General features: G+C 45.4%; 1 protein-coding gene across 2 annotated transcripts in view; it reads left to right on the forward strand.

Moving 5' to 3' along the window:
- The window catches only part of abcc8b (ATP-binding cassette, sub-family C (CFTR/MRP), member 8b), a 98,352-nt gene that overhangs the window by 25,423 nt on the left and 52,423 nt on the right, over positions 1-20,506 (forward strand). For both annotated transcript variants that reach the window (XM_082182143.1, XM_082182144.1), the window contains exons 10-14: positions 36-170; positions 1,062-1,224; positions 14,620-14,660; positions 14,817-14,968; positions 17,436-17,538. In XM_082182143.1, coding sequence (XP_082038269.1) covers positions 36-170; positions 1,062-1,224; positions 14,620-14,660; positions 14,817-14,968; positions 17,436-17,538 — 594 coding nt within the window. The remainder of the gene's footprint in view (positions 1-35; positions 171-1,061; positions 1,225-14,619; positions 14,661-14,816; positions 14,969-17,435; positions 17,539-20,506) is intronic.

Genomic DNA, 20,506 nt, shown 5'->3' on the forward strand with positions numbered 1-20,506 from the left:
TTGCATTGTAAATCTTCTGATTATTTCATGTGTAGATTGTCATTGGTGTGTTACTCCTCTACTATCTGCTGGGAGTGAGCGCTCTGATCGGGGCGACTGTCATCATGGCTTTGGCTCCGCTGCAGTATTTCGTGGCCACTCGACTCTCACGCGCGCAGAAGAGCACTCTGGTGAGTCATAGACTGTCAATAACTATAGTAACCCTGTAAAGCTTGACATATAAAATAACATATTTCTTTAAAAAATGGATTCATTTATTTAAAGAAAGTTTGCATATGTGTTGAGTATTTGATGCAACACACTTTTTATAATTTATATCGTATGATATAGTGAGAATATGGTGCTCAAACTCTCCTGAGTCAAAAAGCTGAGCAAAAATATGCAATTTGGTGCAGATGCTGATATTTATATGGACCAAATGTGATGAAATTCTGATGCTTGTAATGTAAATCAGTGAGATATTTATCATATAGCAAACTATAAACATAAAATGCATATAAATATCAGTGTATATCTGCTAATAATGTCTTGATAAAATTATATTTAAATGCTTAGTTTTATGATCAAAGCTCCGTAGTTTTAAAACATATAATGCAATTCAATGATAATGATAATGATAAAGTAAACAGAAGTTGCTTCAGTCCGGTAAGTGTTTCTTGAAATATTACTAACAATATAAATGTTATACAGTAAATCAGTGCAGATTTCACAGCAGAAAAACACGCGAAGCACGAGATGGAGGACATCTGTACTAAAAGACTTTTACTTGCTAAAAATATCTAAACTATCAATCAGACGACAGAAGGAATGGAGTAGATTTTATGCGACTGGTTTATCAGCAAAGTTTTGATCATGTTGATCATTTGAAGGCCTTAGAAATTAATTTATCAAATATGATACAGTAGCCTTCATAAAGTTAGAAATAGAATAGAAAGCATATACTGTACATCAGCATGAGTGTATTGTAAAATCAGTCAGCATTGTGGGATTGTAATGCATGGAGTACGCAGTGATGTCATCGTGTGTGTGTGTGTGTGTGTGTCTGTGTGTGTGTGTTACAGGAATACACCAGTGAGAGACTGAAGAAAACCAACGAGCTTCTGAGGGGGATCAAGCTCCTGAAACTCTACGCGTGGGAACACATCTTCAGATCCAGCGTTGAGGAAACACGCAGACAAGAGCTGAGCAACCTCAGGACGTTTGCTCTCTACACGTCCCTCTCCAGTGAGCCTCAAATCACACCCCATATATACGCTTTAATGAGTGTTTCTGCAGGATATATGCGCTTTACTGAGTGTTTCTGCAGGATATATGTGCTTTACTGAGTGTTTCTGCAGGATATATACGCTTTACAGAGTGTTTCTGCAGGATATATGCGCTTTACTGAGTGTTTCTGCAGGATATATGCGCTTTACTGAGTGTTTCTGCAGGATATATGCGCTTTACTGAGTGTTTCTGCAGGATATATGCGCTTTACCGAGTGTTTCTGCAGGATATATACAGTATACACTTTACAGTGTTTCTGCAGGATATATACAGTAATAATAATAATAATAATAATAATTCATTACATTTATATAGCGCTTTTCTCAGCACTCAAAGCGCTTTACATAGAAGGGGGAATCTCCTCAACCACCACCAATGTGCAGCATCCACCTGGATGATGCGACGGCAGCCATATTGCGCCAGAACGCCCACCACACACCAGCTTACTGGTGGAGAGGAGACAGTGATGAAGCCAATCAGTATGGGGATGATTAGGAGGCCATGATGGACAGAGGCCACTGGGCAAATTTGGCCAGGATGCCGGGGTTACACCCCTACTCTTTCGAAAGACATCCTGGGATTTTTAATGACCACAGAGAGTCAGGGCCTCGGTTTAACGTCTCATCCGAAGGACGGTGCTCTTTGACAGTATAGTGTCCCCGTCACTATACTGGGGCATTAGGACCCACACAGACCACAGGGTGAGCACCCCCTGCTGGCCTCACTAACACCTCTTCCAGCAGCAACCTGGTTTTCTCAGGAGGTCTCCCATCCAGGTACTAACCAGGCCCAGCCCTGCTTAGCTTCAGTGGGCAACCAGTCTTGGGCTACAGGGTGACATGGCTGCTGGATATATACACTTTACAGTGTTTCTGCAGGATATATGTGCTTTACTGAGTGTTTCTGCAGGATATATGCGCTTTACTGTGTGTTTCTGCAGGATATATGCGCTTTACTGAGTGTTTCTGCAGGATATATACGCTTTACTGAGTGTTTCTGCAGGATATATACGCTTTAATGAGTGTTTCTGCAGGATATATGCGCTTTACTGAGTGTTTCTGCGGGATATATGCGCTTTACTGTGTGTTTCTGCAGGATATATGTGCTTTACTGTGTGTTTCTGCAGGATATATGCGCTTTGCCGAGTGTTTCTGCAGGATATATGCGCTTTACCGAGTGTTTCTGCAGGATATATACAGTATACACTTTACAGTGTTTCTGCGGGATATATGCGCTTTACTGTGTGTTTCTGCAGGATATATACGCTTTAATGAGTGTTTCTGCAGGATATATGTGCTTTACTGTGTGTTTCTGCAGGATATATGCGCTTTACTGTGTGTTTCTGCAGGATATATGCGCTTTACCGAGTGTTTCTGCAGGATATATACAGTATACACTTTACAGTGTTTCTGCAGGATATATGCGCTTTACTGTGTGTTTCTGCAGGATATATACGCTTTAATGAGTGTTTCTGCAGGATATATACAGTATACACTTTACAGTGTTTCTGCGGGATATATGCGCTTTACTGTGTGTTTCTGCAGGATATATACGCTTTAATGAGTGTTTCTGCAGGATATATACAGTATACACTTTACAGTGTTTCTGCAGGATATATGCGCTTTACTGTGTGTTTCTGCAGGATATATACGCTTTAATGAGTGTTTCTGCAGGATATATACAGTATACACTTTACAGTGTTTCTGCGGGATATATGCGCTTTACTGTGTGTTTCTGCAGGATATATACGCTTTAATGAGTGTTTCTGCAGGATATATGCGCTTTACTGAGTGTTTCTGCGGGATATATGCGCTTTACCGAGTGTTTCTGCAGGATATATACGCTTTAATGAGTGTTTCTGCAGGATATATGCGCTTTACCGAGTGTTTCTGCGGGATATATACAGTATACACTTTACAGTGTTTCTGCAGGATATATGCGCTTTACTGTGTGTTTCTGCAGGATATATGCGCTTTACTGTGTGTTTCTGCAGGATATATGCGCTTTACTGAGTGTTTCTGCGGGATATATGCGCTTTACTGAGTGTTTCTGCAGGATATATGCGCTTTACTGAGTGTTTCTGCGGGATATATGCGCTTTACCGAGTGTTTCTACGGGATATATGCGCTTTACTGAGTGTTTCTGCAGGATATATGCGCTTTACTGAGTGTTTCTGCGGGATATATGCGCTTTACCGAGTGTTTCTGCAGGATATATGCGCTTTACTGTGTGTTTCTGCAGGATACAGTATACACTTTACAGTGTTTCTGCAGGATATATGCGCTTTACTGAGTGTTTCTGCAGGATATATGCGCTTTACTGAGTGTTTCTGCGGGATATATGCGCTTTACTGAGTGTTTCTGCGGGATATGTGCGCTTTACTGCGTGTTTCTGCGGGATATATGCGCTTTACTGAGTGTTTCTGCAGGATATATGCGCTTTACTGAGTGTTTCTGCAGGATATATGCGCTTTACTGAGTGTTTCTGCAGGATATATGCGCTTTACCGAGTGTTTCTGCAGGATATATGCGCTTTACCGAGTGTGTCTGCAGGATATATGCGCTTTACTGAGTGTTTCTGCAGGATATATGCGCTTTACTGAGTGTTTCTGCAGGATATATACGCTTTACTGAGTGTTTCTGCAGGATATATGCGCTTTACTGAGTGTTTCTGCAGGATATATACGCTTTACTGTGTGTTTCTGCGGGATATATACGCTTTACTGAGTGTTTCTGCAGGATATATACGCTTTACTGAGTGTTTCTGCAGGATATATGCGCTTTCCTGAGTGTTTCTGCAGGATATATGCGCTTTGCGTGTTTCTGCGGGATATATGCGCTTTACCGAGTGTTTCTGCAGGATATATGCGCTTTACTGTGTGTTTCTGCAGGATATATGCGCTTTACTGAGTGTTTCTGCAGGATATATGCGCTTTACTGAGTGTTTCTGCAGGATATATGCGCTTTACTGAGTGTTTCTGCGGGATATATGCGCTTTACTGAGTGTTTCTGCGGGATATATGCGCTTTACTGAGTGTTTCTGCGGGATATATGCGCTTTACTGAGTGTTTCTGCGGGATATATGCGCTTTACTGAGTGTTTCTGCGGGATATATGCGCTTTACTGAGTGTTTCTGCGGGATATATGCGCTTTACTGAGTGTTTCTGCGGGATATATGCGCTTTACCGAGTGTTTCTGCGGGATATATGCGCTTTACCGAGTGTTTCTGCGGGATATATGCGCTTTACCGAGTGTTTCTGCGGGATATATGCGCTTTACTGAGTGTTTCTGCGGGATATATGCGCTTTACTGAGTGTTTCTGCAGGATATATGCGCTTTACTGAGTGTTTCTGCAGGATATATGCGCTTTACTGAGTGTTTCTGCAGGATATATGCGCTTTACTGAGTGTTTCTGCAGGATATATGCGCTTTACTGAGTGTTTCTGCAGGATATATGCGCTTTACTGAGTGTTTCTGCAGGATATATGCGCTTTACTGTGTGTTTCTGCGGGATATATGCGCTTTACTGAGTGTTTCTGCGGGATATATGCGCTTTACTGAGTGTTTCTGCAGGATATATGCGCTTTACTGAGTGTTTCTGCAGGATATATGCGCTTTACTGAGTGTTTCTGCAGGATATATGCGCTTTAATGAGTGTTTCTGCAGGATATATGCGCTTTACTGAGTGTTTCTGCAGGATATATGCGCTTTAATGAGTGTTTCTGCAGGATATATACGCTTTACTGAGTGTTTCTGCAGGATATATACGCTTTACTGAGTGTTTCTGCAGGATATGTGCGCTTTACTGAGTGTTCTCTTACGAGAGGTCTCTCGTACTGCGTAAGATATCTTACGCTAGGGGAAAATCCTTTTCCGCGAGATATTGAAGCCAAAAATTATCCTTAATTTTGTAATAATGCAAAACGCGTTGCAGCAGCAATGCAGACATAGGCGAGACAGCTCGCGCGCCTATTGGCTGCTCTGCGGCAACTGCAGCAGCCTATCGAGCGAGGCCTGGCGTGACGTCAGACCCAATCAGGGCACTTCGCGCCCGCTGCGTCACGTCCCGCCGAAATGGGCGTGGTCTAGGCCTATAAATATCGCTCGCAGGCAGCTATTATCTGATTTTTCATCCTTCAAGCGAAGCACACGCATCGCTGGAGCTGGATTAGAAGCCGCGCCGTCGAGAGAGAGCACCTTCAGCGGGACGAGTCACTGAAGTCGCTGGCCGCGCCGCCTTCCTTGCCTTCCTGCTGCGCTTTCCGGCATTATATCCTTTCTCTGCTACTGTGTTTATGTATGTGTGTGTGCTCGCCGCCGCGACACACACTCCCATTGCACTAAAAGAGCTGGGCGTCTTTTTCAAGACGCCCCTTTTCCTGATCACGCAGCTCTCGCACTCGCTGACGGCGACTGCCCTCACTGCGAGTTAGGTACTGCCTATGGTGACTCTGAGGACTCACCTGGCATCCTTCTCCGAGACTGCTCCTCCGCCCCCCCCCCAACCCGCAAAGCTTGCCGGTTCGCCCGCTTGCCTTGCCTGCTTGGGGGACGATACCTGTTCTCCCTCTGTTCGAGCCGCGCACACCGCGCCGCTCACAGAGGATGTCAGGAGCGGGCGGTCACGGGGCTAGCTTTCTCTCTCCCTCTGTTCAAGCCGCGCAAACTGCGCCGCTCACAAGGGAGGCTGGAAGCGGACGGTCGGGGTTAGTTTTTCTTTACGTTATAAGAAAGCTACCCTGCCTTCTGCGCCCCATTCATGCGTCACTCACCGGCGAAAGGAGAAAGATGTGTTTTTTAGTCCCTCCGAGGATGGACTAACCTTCAATTTCTCATACATATTCCCAGTTCCCTGATCATGCGACTGGAAATATCAATATTGCAGCAGGCGAGCCTGTTTTAATACAAGCGCGCCTGCAAGCATACGCCGAAGAAAGCATGTGACGCTCTTATATGCTCGTGCATCCAAAAACCTTTGCGTTCCCCCCCTGTGGCTCAGTGGCGGAATCATTGGTTTTTCCCACGAGAGACCGGAGTTCGAATCCCGGTCTAGCGGCAGTTAAAATTATGCCGCCAATGCTTCGCTCTGTCAGTTCCCTGAAAAGCGACTGCAGACGTGCATTTTGCAGCCAACGAGCGCGTTGCACAACCCGCTCGCCTGCACCCAAACACCGTTTCTATGGTTTCCGTGCGTCACTGGCGAAAGGAGAAAAGAGCGTTTTCTGGTCCCCCCGCGGATGGACCGACCTCGTCTTTCTCGTACATTTCTCATTCCCCTCTGAAGTTCGGGCGACTGGAAATGTCTGTATTGCAGTGAGCAAGCCTGTTGTAATACACGCATGCCTGCAAACAAACGCCAGCACGTTGACGGTCTCTTATAATACTCGCGCTAACTGAGTTACAATGTGTCTCCCCCTGTGGCCCAGTGGCAGACTCTCAGGTTTTTGCACGCGAGAGACCCGCGTTCGATCCCCGGGTCTACCGGCAGATAAAATTATGCCGTCAATGCTCGCTCTGTCAGTTCCCTGAAAAGGCGACTGCAGATGTGTATTTTGCAGCCAACGAGCGCGTTGTACAACCCGCTCGCCTGCACCCAAACACCGTTTCTATGGTGTTCCGTGCGTCACTGGCGTAAGGAAAAAAGGGAGTTTTTCTGGTCCCGCTGCGGACGGACCAACCTCCTTTTTCCTATACATTTCCCATTCCCCTCTGGAATTCAGGCGACTGGAAATGTCAATATTGCAGTGAACAAGCCTGTTGTAATGCACGCAGGCCTGCAATAAACGCCAGCATGTTGACGCTCTCTGTTTCTATGGCAACTTCTCGCTCGTTCAGTTCCAGTAAATGTGACTGTTCCAGTGTATCCTGCAGTAAACAAGTCGGTTCTGTCACCCGCTTGCCTGCACACAAACGCCGTTTTTACGGCTACCCAGATAAATCCCATAAGTGTGAATTTTTTCTGGTGTCCCGGCCACGGCCGATGGTGCTTTATGTGTAAGAAGAATGCCCACTGCCCAGTGCCCATCTCTACACACAAGCACAGCCCGTCACACAGGGCTCGCGCACATGAATCGGCTCAGACCGATTGCGCTTCAAACATGGTGAATGTGCCCACTAACACCACGTTATGCATGTCTCACGGTTTCTGTAAAAACGAAACCAACGTGCACTCGCTTCACGCAAGCGAACGATGCTTTCGGTGTGATAAATGTGCCCGCTGTCCCGCGCCCACATCCACACATAGACATGACAGTTCCCACGGGAACCGCCCAGCCCTCCCCCTCGCGGTTAACCACCGCAGAGGAGTCGAGCGCGGGCAATCTGCCCGCTGTCATCAGCGCGCCCCATGCCTCAAATGTCACGAGCGACACGCTTGTGTTACAGCACACCGAAGCTTCTCCATCGCTGAGCGAGCGGAGCGCGCTTCGTATTCGACCCCTAGCTATCCATGCAGACGCATGGGCAAAGCTACCCGGGGTTTCGAAGTGGGTGCTGAACATTATAGAAAGAGGCTATTCGCTGCAGTTTCGCCGACGCCCTCGCCGCTATGTGGCGCGCGTCGAGACCACGGTAAAAGCAGAAGTAGCACATCTACTTCGAGCCGAGGTGACGAAACTATTGAGCAAAGGGGCCATAGAACCTCTCTCTCAAGATCAGAGCGAGGGAGGGCTATACAGCAGATACTTCCTGGTACCGAAAAAAGACGGGGGTCTCAGACCCATACTAGATCTAAGGCAACTGAACAAAGTGCTTGTGAAGCGACAGTTCAGGATGCTCACGACCAGGCAAATCCTTGTGCAGATTCGCCAAGGAGATTGGTTTGTGTCAATAGATCTGAAAGACGCGTGTTTTCAAATACAGATAGCGTCACGTCACAGGCGATATTTGAGATTCGCCTTCGAGGGCCAGGCATATCAGTACACAGTCCTGCCGTTCGGTTTGTCCCTAGCACCCCGTACATTTACGAAGTGCATGGATGCGGCGCTCGCACCCCTCAGAATGAGAGGCATGCGAGTGCTGAACTATTTGGACGATTGGCTGATTCTAGCGCAATCTCGCGCAGTGCTCATAGAACACACGACCATTTTACTCGATCACCTCGAGGATTTGGGTCTGAGTGTCAATTGGGCGAAGAGCTCCCTGTCTCCCAGTCAGAAAATATCTTTCCTGGGCACAGAACTGGACTCACTATCCATGATAGCGCGACTATCACAACAGCGCGCGGTAGACATTCGACGCACAGCGAACTCTTTTCGCTGCGGCGCGTCTGTCCCGCTCAAGAGATTTTCAGAAGATGCTAGGTCTCATGGCCTCAGCATCGTCAGTGCTCCAGCTGGGTCTGCTCCGCATGCGCCCGCTGCAGTTTTGGCTGAAAGCGCGAGTCCCACGCGAAGCGTGGGCACCCGGTTTGCTTCGCCTCAGGGTCAATCAGAAATGCGTTACAGCTCTGAAACCCTGGAAAGCGAACGACTGGTACCAATCAGGTGTAAGCCTGGGGACTTCCTCGAGGGTGAAAGTGGTGTCCACGGACGCGTCCACCTCGGGATGGGGAGCGCTGCTCGAGGGCAGACCGTTCTTCGGCCAGTGGTCAGAACGGGAGAAGCTCCTGCACATAAACTGCCTCGAAATGCTGGCAGTAGACAACGCACTGACGCGTTTTTGTCCCCAAATAAAAGGTCACCACGTCTTGGTCCGTTCGGACAACATGTCTGTGGTGTCCTACATAAATCGCCAGGGCGGCATCAGATCCGAGAAACTGTACAGGCTGGCAGAACGCCTCCTGGTATGGGCTCAGTGCAACCTGCGCTCGCTCAGAGCAGCGCACGTGCCAGGGATCATGAATATAGGACCAGACAGACTGTCCAGGAACAATGTTCCGGCAGGCGAATGGTCTCTACACCCACAGACAGTCCAACTGCTGTGGAAGAAATTCGGCAGAGCGGAAGTGGACCTGTTTGCGTCTCAAGAAAACGCTCACTGTCAAGAATTTTTCTCCAAGAGCAGGAGCGCGCTGGCCCATGTGTGGCCCCGCCGCCCGCTCTATGCTTTTCCCCCCGTCTCTCTCCTGCCTCAGGTGATAGAACGGATCAGGGAAGAAGGATGCTCAGTACTGCTGGTAGCACCGTTCTGGAAAAACCAACCTTGGTTCCCAGCCGTGATGCAGTTAGCAAGTACTGCCCCGTGGCCAGTACCAGTGAGGAGAGATCTCCTCTCACAGGCCCGCGGCTCGATCTGGCATCCTCACCCGGAACTATGGTCCCTTCATGTCTGGGCCATCAACGGGTACATGTTGGACTCCCTAAAGGAGTATTAAACACGATCACGCAGGCTAGAGCTCCGTCTACAAGACGACTCTATTCTTCGAAATGGTCAGTGTTTTCGGGCTGGTGCACAGCCCGTGGTGTGTCACCCACAAACTGTGATGTGACGGAGGTGCTTTCCTTCCTACAAGAGCTGTTGGATGGGGGCAGGGCCCCCTCCACGCTCAAAGTTTATGTGGCGGCTATAGCAGCGTTCTCAGAAACAACGCTTGGTCAGTCAATAGGAAGGAACGATTTAGTCATCCGCTTCCTTAGAGGAGCTAAGAGACTGAATCCTCCCAGACCTCCCTCAGTCCCCGTATGGGACCTTTCTACGGTTCTGGAAGCCATGAAAGGTGCGCCATTTGAGCCTTTACAGTCAATCGATTTGAAACACCTGTCTTTCAAAACGGTGTTTTTGCTGGCTCTCGCTTCAGTGAAGCGCATAGGGGATCTGCACGCGCTCTCTGTGAGCGCGGCGTGCATGGAGTTTGGGCCCAATGACTCAAAAGTTATACTCAAACCTAAGCACGGTTATGTTCCAAAATCCCTCAACACACCGTTTAGGGCGCAGATTATCTCTCTGTCAGCCCTACCGGTCCCTGATGAGGAAAGAGACGCGAGCCTCCTTTGCCCAGTCAGGGCATTACGAGCTTATGTGTCTCGCTCGTCTGTTTTCAGACAGACGGAACAGCTCTTTGTTTCGTTTAGCGGACGTTCTAAGGGACTAGCCGCGTCGAAACAGAGCCTATCCAGATGGATAGTTGATGCTATAGCGCTGGCATACGCCTCCAAGGGCATGCAGTGCCCTTTGGGTGTCAAAGCGCATTCCACGAGAGGCATGGCCTCTTCGTGGGCCTGGTCAAGTGGGATTGCCTTGCAAGATATTTGTATGGCGGCAGGCTGGGCCTCCCCGTCTACATTTATAAGGTTTTATAACCTAGAGGTTCCCGCCCTGCAGGCCAGGCTGCTGTCGGTCTAAACTACCAGTATTATCTGACCTGATGCGTTCAGCTCAGAATGCTGCGTTTACTGAGCACAGCTCAATTTTCGACAGTTTAAAGCTGGGCAAACTGTGTAAGACCCACATTTTTTCCCATCAGTTCAGGCCGTACCCCGCCCTGTCTGTATGATGAAATTTGCGTCCCTTCGACGCTACTTTATGTGGAAAAGTGAGGCTGCACCCCTCCTTCTTCCCGGACTCTCTGTGAGTTCACTGAGTGATTGTGCACTATATGTACCCCGGGCTTTCGCCCTTGGGTCTTTGGTGTCAGATCTCAGCATGCACGGCGTTTTACACTGGGTCCCCTAGCGTAAGATATCTTACGCAGTACGAGAGACCTCTCGTAAGAGAACGTACTCGGTTACTAACGTAACCTCGGTTCTCTCTAGAAGAGGGAACGAGTACTGCGTATCTTGCCGTGCATGCACACGCTCTGGTTGCTTCGATGATGAAAAACCAGATAATAGCTGCCTGCGAGCGATATTTATAGGCCTAGACCACGCCCATTTCGGCGGGACGTGACGCAGCGGGCGCGAAGTGCCCTGATTGGGTCTGACGTCACGCCAGGCCTCGCTCGATAGGCTGCTGCAGTTGCCGCAGAGCAGCCAATAGGCGCGCGAGCTGTCTCGCCTATGTCTGCATTGCTGCTGCAACGCGTTTTGCATTATTACAAAATTAAGGATAATTTTTGGCTTCAATATCTCGCGGAAAAGGATTTTCCCCTAGCGTAAGATATCTTACGCAGTACTCGTTCCCTCTTCTAGAGAGAACCGAGGTTACGTTAGTAACCGAGTACGTTTCTGCAGGATATATGCGCTTTACTGAGTGTTTCTGCAGGATATATACGCTTTACTGAGTGTTTCTGCAGGATATATACGCTTTACTGAGTGTTTCTGCGGGATATGTGCGCTTTACTGAGTGTTTCTGCAGGATATATGCGCTTTACTGAGTGTTTCTGCAGGATATATACGCTTTACTGAGTGTTTCTGCAGGATATATACGCTTTACTGAGTGTTTCTGCAGGATATATACGCTTTACTGAGTGTTTCTGCAGGATATATGCGCTTTAATGAGTGTTTCTGCAGGATATATGCGCTTTACTGAGTGTTTCTGCAGGATATATGTGCTTTACTGTGTGTTTCTGCAGGATATATACGTTTTAATGAGTGTTTCTGCAGGATATATGCGCTTTACTGAGTGTTTCTGCAGGATATATGCGCTTTACTGAGTGTTTCTGCAGGATATATGCGCTTTACTGAGTGTTTCTGCAGGATATATACAGTATACACTTTACAGTGTTTCTGCAGGATATATGCGCTTTACTGAGTGTTTCTGCGGGATATATGCGCTTTACTGAGTGTTTCTGCAGGATATATGCGCTTTACTGAGTGTTTCTGCAGGATATATGCGCTTAACTGAGTGTTTCTGCGGGATATATGCGCTTTACTGAGTGTTTCTGCAGGATATATGCGCTTTACTGAGTGTTTCTGCAGGATATATGCGCTTTACTGAGTGTTTCTGCAGGATATATGCGCTTTACTGAGTGTTTCTGCAGGATATATGCGCTTTACTGTGTGTTTCTGCAGGATATATGCGCTTTACTGAGTGTTTCTGCAGGATATATGCGCTTTACTGAGTGTTTCTGCAGGATATATGCGCTTTACTGTGTGTTTCTGCAGGATATATGCGCTTTACTGAGTGTTTCTGCAGGATATATGCGCTTTACTGAGTGTTTCTGCAGGATATATGCGCTTTACTGTGTGTTTCTGCAGGATATATACAGTATACACTTTACAGTGTTTCTGCAGGATATATGCGCTTTACTGAGTGTTTCTGCAGGATATATGCGCTTTACTGAGTGTTTCTGCAGGATATATGCGCTTTACTGAGTGTTTCTGCAGGATATATGCGCTTTACTGAGTGTTTCTGCGGGATATATGCGCTTTACTGAGTGTTTCTGCAGGATATATGCGCTTTACTGAGTGTTTCTGCAGGATATATACGCTTTTACTGAGTGTTTCTGCAGGATAGATACGCTTTACTGTGTGTTTCTGCAGGATATATGCGCTTTTACTGAGTGTTTCTGCAGGATATATGCGCTTTACTGTGTGTTTCTGCAGGATATATGCGCTTTACTGAGTGTTTCTGCAGGATATATACGCTTTACTGAGTGTTTCTGCAGGATATATGCGCTTTACTGTGTGTTTCTGCAGGATATATACGCTTTAATGAGTGTTTCTGCAGGATATATGTGCTTTACTGAGTGTTTCTGCAGGATATATGTGCTTTACTGTGTGTTTCTGCAGGATATATACGTTTTAATGAGTGTTTCTGCAGGATATATGTGCTTTACTGAGTGTTTCTGCAGGATATATGTGCTTTACTGTGTGTTTCTGCAGGATATATACGTTTTAATGAGTGTTTCTGCAGGATATATACGCTTTACTGAGTGTTTCTGCAGGATATATACGTTTTAATGAGTGTTTCTGCAGGATATATACGCTTTACTGAGTGTTTCTGCAGGATATATGTGCTTTACTGAGTGTTTCTGCAGGATATATGTGCTTTACTGTGTGTTTCTGCAGGATATATACGTTTTAATGAGTGTTTCTGCAGGATATATACGCTTTACTGAGTGTTTCTGCAGGATATATACGCTTTACTGAGTGTTTCTGCAGGATATATACGCTTTACTGAGTGTTTCTGCAGGATATATGTGCTTTACTGTGTGTTTCTGCAGGATATATGCGCTTTACTGAGTGTTTCTGCAGGATATATACGCTTTAATGAGTGTTTCTGCAGGATATATGTGCTTTACTGAGTGTTTCTGCAGGATATATGCGCTTTACTGAGTGTTTCTGCAGGATATATGCGCTTTACTGTGTGTTTCTGCAGGATATATACGCTTTACTGTGTGTTTCTGCAGGATATATACGCTTTACTGAGTGTTTCTGCAGGATATATGCGCTTTACTGAGTGTTTCTGCAGGATATATACGCTTTACTGTGTGTTTCTGCAGGATATATACTCTTTACTGAGTGTTTCTGCAGGATATATGCGCTTTACAGTGTGTTTCTGCAGGATATATACGCTTTACTGTGTGTTTCTGCAGGATATATGCGCTTTACAGTGTGTTTCTGCAGGATATATGCGCTTTACTGAGTGTTTCTGCAGGATATATGCGCTTTACTGAGTGTTTCTGCAGGATATATACGCTTTAATGAGTGTTTCTGCAGGATATATGCGCTTTACTGAGTGTTTCTGCAGGATATATGCGCTTTACTGAGTGTTTCTGCAGGATATATACGCTTTAATGAGTGCTTCTGCAGATGGGTCTTATACGGATGTTTCTGCATATAATGTTACACTAGCCAAAGGATGACAAAAATGAACGGATGCAGTGTTGATTGCATTAAAATTTTTAACGCATTAAACTGGACAAAAAATAATGTAGTTAACGTTGAAAGCCCAAATTTATTTATTCCATAAAATCGCAGCATGTTGCGTCATATAATCGCTTAGGTTTGACATTGCGATTGCAATTGTGATATGATTAATCGTGCAGCACTATTAAATAATCAATATATTATGATGTAAAATACAAACATTGATTATTATATATAATGTAAAATGCAAACTTTGATTATTAAATATATTATGGTGTGAAATTCAAAGTTAAATTATTAAATATTAAATATTTTATAATGTGAAATGCAAACGGATTAAATATATTATAATGTAAAATGCAAACTTTGATTATTAAATATCTTATGATGTGGTATGAAAACAGATTATTAAATATCTTATGATATAAAATGCAAACTTTGATAATTAAAAATATTATGATGTAAATACAAACTTGGATTATGAAATATATTATAATGTGTAACGCAAACTTAGATTATTAAATATATTAAGCTGTAAAATGTGAATTTAATAAATATATTATAAAATGAAAAATTAAAAAACTTTTAATGCGACTTAGACATTCATCCATTAAAAATGTATTATTTATTATATATCAATTATTTCTTTTCATTTTTCTCCTCAGTCTTCATGAATGCCGCCATCCCGATCGCTGCTGTTCTCACAGTGAGTCTTTGCTCTTCTTTATACGACTGCATTCATTCCCTCTCTCTCTCTTATGTAACGCTCTCTGACAGCTCAGTTCATTCAGTAAAGCTGGTTTGATAATGGGAGAACAGTGTTTGTGTGACTCCAGCTGAACACACGTGTTCTTCTGCACAGATCTTTGCGGTGCACGTGCGAGTTCACAGTGTCTCAGACTCGGATCTGTCTCCCGCTGTGGCCTTCGGGTCCCTGTCGCTCTTCCACATACTGGTGACGCCCCTGTTCCTGCTCTCCAGTGTCCTGCACTCCACAGTCAAAGCCCTCGTCAGGTGATCTTTATCCTCATCATCATCATCCTCATCTTCATCATCATCATCATCATCATCATCATCATCCTCCTCCTCATCTTCATCATCCTCATCTTCATCATCATCATCATCATCATCATCCTCATCTTCATCATCCTCATCTTCATCATCATCATCATCATCATCATCATCGTCATCATCCTCCTCCTCATCTTCATCATCCTCATCTTCCATATACTGGTGACGCCCCTGTTCCTGCTCTCCAGTGTCCTGCACTCCACAGTCAAAGCCCTCATCAGGTGATCTTCATCATCATCCTCATCATCACCATCATCATCCTCATCATCATCATCATCCTCCTCCTCATCTTCATCATCCTCATCTTCCATATACTGGTGACACCCCTGTTCCTGCTCTCCAGTGTCCTGCACTCCACAATCAAAGCCCTCGTCAGGTGATCTTCATCATCATCATCCTCATCCTCATCATCATCATCATCCTCCTCCTCATCTTCATCATCCTCATCTTCCATATACTGGTGACGCCCCTGTTCCTGCTCTCCAGTGTCCTGCACTCCACACTCAAAGCCCTCATCAGGTGATCTTCATCATCATCCTCATCATCCTCATCTTCATCCTCATCTTCCATATACTGGTGACGCCCCTGTTCCTGCTCTCCAGTGTCCTGCACTCCACAGTCAAAGCCCTCATCAGGTGATCTTCATCATCATCCTCATCATCCTCATCTTCATCCTCATCTTCCATATACTGGTGACGCCCCTGTTCCTGCTCTCCAGTGTCCTGCACTCCACAGTCAAAGCCCTCGTCAGGTGATCTTCATCATCATCCTCATCTTCATCTTCATCTTCATCCTTATCTTCCATATACTGGTGACGTCCCTGTTCCTGCTCTTCAGTGTCCTGCACTCCACAGTCAAAGCCCTCATCAGGTGATCTTCATCATCATCCTCATCGTCATCATCATCATCATCCTCATCTTCCATATACTGGTGACGCCCCTGTTCCTGCTCTCCAGTGTCCTGCACTCCACAGTCAAAGCCCTCGTCAGGTGATCTTCATCATCATCCTCATCTTCATCTTCATCTTCATCCTTATCTTCCATATACTGGTGACGTCCCTGTTCCTGCTCTTCAGTGTCCTGCACTCCACAGTCAAAGCCCTCATCAGGTGATCTTCATCATCATCCTCATCCTCATCATCATCATCATCCTCATCTTCCATATACTGGTGACGCCCCTGTTCCTGCTCTCCAGTGTCCTGCACTCCACAATCAAAGCCCTCGTCAGGTGATCTTCATCATCATCATCCTCATCCTCATCATCATCATCATCCTCCTCCTCATCTTCATCATCCTCATCTTCCATATACTGGTGACGCCCCTGTTCCTGCTCTCCAGTGTCCTGCACTCCACACTCAAAGCCCTCATCAGGTGATCTTCATCATCATCCTCATCATCCTCATCTTCATCCTCATCTTCCATATACTGGTGACGCCCCTGTTCCTGCTCTCCAGTGTCCTGCACTCCACAGTCAAAGCCCTCATCAGGTGATCTTCATCATCATCCTCATCATCCTCATCTTCATCCTCATCTTCCATATACTGGTGACGCCCCTGTTCCTGCTGTCCAGTGTCCTGCACTCCACAGTCAAAGCCCTCGTCAGGTGATCTTCATCATCATCCTCATCTTCATCTTCATCTTCATCCTTATCTTCCATATACTGGTGACGTCCCTGTTCCTGCTCTTCAGTGTCCTGCACTCCACAGTCAAAGCCCTCATCAGGTGATCTTCATCATCATCCTCATCGTCATCATCATCATCATCCTCATCTTCCATATACTGGTGACACCCCTGTTCCTGTTCTCCAGTGTCCTGCACTCTACAGTCAAAGCCCTCGTCAGGTGATCTTCATCATCATCCTCATCTTCATCTTCATCCTCATCTTCCATATACTGGTGGCGCCCCTGTTCCTGCTCTCCGGGGTCCTGCACTCCATGGTCAAAGCCCTCGTCAGGTGATCTTCATCTTCGTCTTTATCATCATCCTCATGCTCATCTTCATCTTCATCCTCATCTTCCATATACTGGTGACGCCCCTGTTCCTGCTCTCCGGTGTCCTGCACTCCACAGTCAAAGCCCTTGTCAGGTGATCTTCATCATCATCATCATCATCATCATCATCATCATCATCTTCATCATCATCATCTTCATCTTTATCCTTATCTTCCATATACTGGTGTTCCATATACCCTGTTCCTGCTCTCCAGTGTCCTGCACTCCACAGTTAAAGCTCTCTTCAGGTGATCCACAGCCTTCATCAACATGTTCATCTTCATCCTCATCTTCATCATCCTCCTCCTCATCTTCATGTTTCTGCCATTAATGTACTTCAATAACCAATGCTTCCTGTCATTATTTATTTTTGGATACACATTTAACCTCAAAAATGCCTCTTTTTATACTTCTTCTCAGTGTGCAGAAACTGAGTGAATTTCTTGGCAGTACAGAGATTGAAACTGATCAGGATCCCATCGCCCAAAGTCCAGCGAACAACAACGGCAACATTAAGTCTGTCGTGAGTATGCGCAAAAGCTTATATTTTAAGGAAAGGATACACTTTATTTGAAAGTGAACTATTTTTAGATCCGGTCGCTTTAACGTGCGTTTGGGAATTAAACGTGCCAAACTGCTTCACATACTTAAAATGAGAAGTTTCAAGGGCTCCATGCGGTTTACTGTCAAAATAATAATAATAATAAAAACATTTATTTAAAATGCATTTTTCTCATACCCAAAGCACTACAACACAGAGTGAAAAAAAGTAAAATACAAACATGAAATATACATATAGTTGGGGGCCTTAAGCACATTTTCGCGCAAATTCATCTAAAAGCGCCAGATTTGGCACAGATGTAGCTCAGGTCATACCGAAATGATTTAGCTAGGGCGCCGGAGCCAGCGACCCTCGGGGCCAAGATGGCGGCCAAATCCAATATGGCCGCCGCCCGAAAAGGGTTCCGGCTTTAACTTTTGAACCACATGAGTTACAAATACAAACTTGATATGTTTTTCAGCTTAATTGATCATGAGAAACACATAGGAATGTTTATATTTATGACCTAGTATATCTGGACCCCTCGATCCTCCAATTCCAATATGGCTGCTGTCCAAAAAAGCAGTTTGGGCTGTAGTATGGGGCCTTACACACCATTGTTCGCGCAAATTCATCTACAAGCACCAAATTTGGCACAGATGTAGCTGAGGGGATACTGAAATGATTTAGCCAGGGCGCCCGAGCCAATGGTCCCTGAGACCAAGATGGCGGCCAAATCCAATATGGCCGCCGCCTGAAAGGGTTTCGGCTATAGCTTTTGAGCCAGATGAGATACAAATACAAACTTGATGTCTATTTTACCTTCTTTGACCATGGGAAACCCATAGGAATACTTACATTTATAATTGGGTATATCAGGATCCCCCAAATTCCCTAAATTCAATATGGCCGCTGTCCGAAAAACGGTTTTGACTACAAATTTTGAACCAAATGCGCTACAAATGAGGATGTGGTGTCTATGTTATGTTTATTGACCACAGGAAGTCCATTGGCATATTTATATTTATGCTTGTGTAAGTCTGGAACCTGTATTCTTTTCAAGACTGTGGTTGAAAATCCTTTTTTTTACCACAACTTTGAAGGTTATTCTCAATGTTGATTCATTTCCTTATAAAAGTGAAATGGTTTTCAGTGTACCACAGGTGAATACATTTCAAAGTGTAATCATATAAGAAAGAATAAGACACAATTATTATTGCAAGGCAATATTTATATTATGTTAAATTGTTAAAATAATAATATAGTAAATTTTTCCAAAACTCTTAAAGGTTTGCTTAGCATAACAAAAAAACAGCAATAACATAAAAAACAACAGTGAATTCTTATGGTCTCTCACATGAATTATCATTATCACTCACAATCACCGGATCTCTCATTGTCTTCACCATCATTGTTTGTACAAGCACCCTCACATGCACATATAGAAGTGCAACGAACTCCGGCTTTACAGCACTTACAGTGCCCTCTACATGCTGTCTTGCAGCCACAGTGGAGGAGAATGGTGCAGGCTTTACTGGCGTCTCCGAGATTAGTCCAGTAAGGTTCCCAAGTCTTGCTCGTAGAGTCCCGAAACCATCCCCATGCATTAAACTCTGGGATATCTTGCTGGACAGCGGTTGCCTGATTCCAGTAGAAGCTGGCCTGCAGAAGTGCTCTTTTGATGTGCTGAATCAATGCAGCTTGGGTGGGTGGCAGGTTCTCGAGAGACTTGGTACCATTCGAGAAAAGGTGATGTCTAGCTTCATCTACACGGCTGGCACCACAGCTCTTGCTGTACATGATGACGACCATACGCTCCAGTCTTTGGACATGGACGTCATTGTTGATCTGTTCAGGCTCCAAGGTGAGGGTAACCAGAGATTCTGTGAGATCTGGTGTTGCCTCCCAAGCTGCCCATGCACTCTTTTTCCCATGGCACAGGAAGGCTGAGGTTGTGTCACAGCCTGTTAAAGCGTGGAAGAGTGGTAAGGCTAGTGACTTCTGGGGACCAAGATCCTTGCTGATTTCATGAGCAGGAATGTCCCTATAGTTTTTTCCACCTGCAAAGCCGATCCAGAGCTCTGTGAGGCCGAGTGTGTTGAAGAAGCGGATGGCAAGGATGACAACATCGCTGTCGACAGTCCGGACAAATGCCTTTTTATGGCCATTGGCCCCAGCATGTGCAAGATGCAGGATTATTCTTGTATCTGCTTCTGGATGATTACAAGGCTGAAGGGCAGACATGTCATACCCTGGTCTGTTGGAGAGTAGAGCATCTTTCTTGGTGGAAAGGAGGAGTTTACCTGACATGCCATGCTTGGTTATCTCTTCACTGATATATCCAAATAGTTAAATATATAACAATATATCCAGTATATATATAATAGATATATCCAGTTACGTTTTGGAATTGGAGTTCTCCCATCTACTTTAGTTCTTGATCTGGTTCCTCTGCGTTGGTGAGTTTGTGTTTTGAGGTTCTCCTCTGGATATGTATCAAACACAATATCCAATCACGTGACAGATTCATAGCTCATGTGTGACCTCACAAACCCAGCAATATTGGTGTTAACGTAGTCATGGATTGTTTTTTCAGTAGTTGGCCGGACCATTTGGACCATGAGCTATGAATCTGTCACATGAGCTCATCATGTACAGCAAGAGCTGTGGTTCCAGCCGTGTAGATGAAGCTAGACATCACCTTTTCTCGAATGGTACCAAGTCTCTCGAGAACCTGCCACCCACCCAAGCTGCATTGATTCAGCACATCAAAAGAGCACTTCTGCAGGCCAGCTTCTACTGGAATCAGGCAACCGCTGTCCAGCAAGATATCCCAGAGTTTAATGCATGGGGATGGTTTCGGGACTCTACGAGCAAGACTTGGGAACCTTACTGGACTAATCTCAGAGACGCCAGTAAAGCCTGCACCATTCTCCTCCTCTGTGGCTGC

Source organism: Leuciscus leuciscus, assembly GCF_965113295.1.
Source record: "Leuciscus leuciscus genome assembly, chromosome: 10".
Classification (NCBI taxonomy): domain Eukaryota; kingdom Metazoa; phylum Chordata; class Actinopteri; order Cypriniformes; family Leuciscidae; genus Leuciscus; species Leuciscus leuciscus.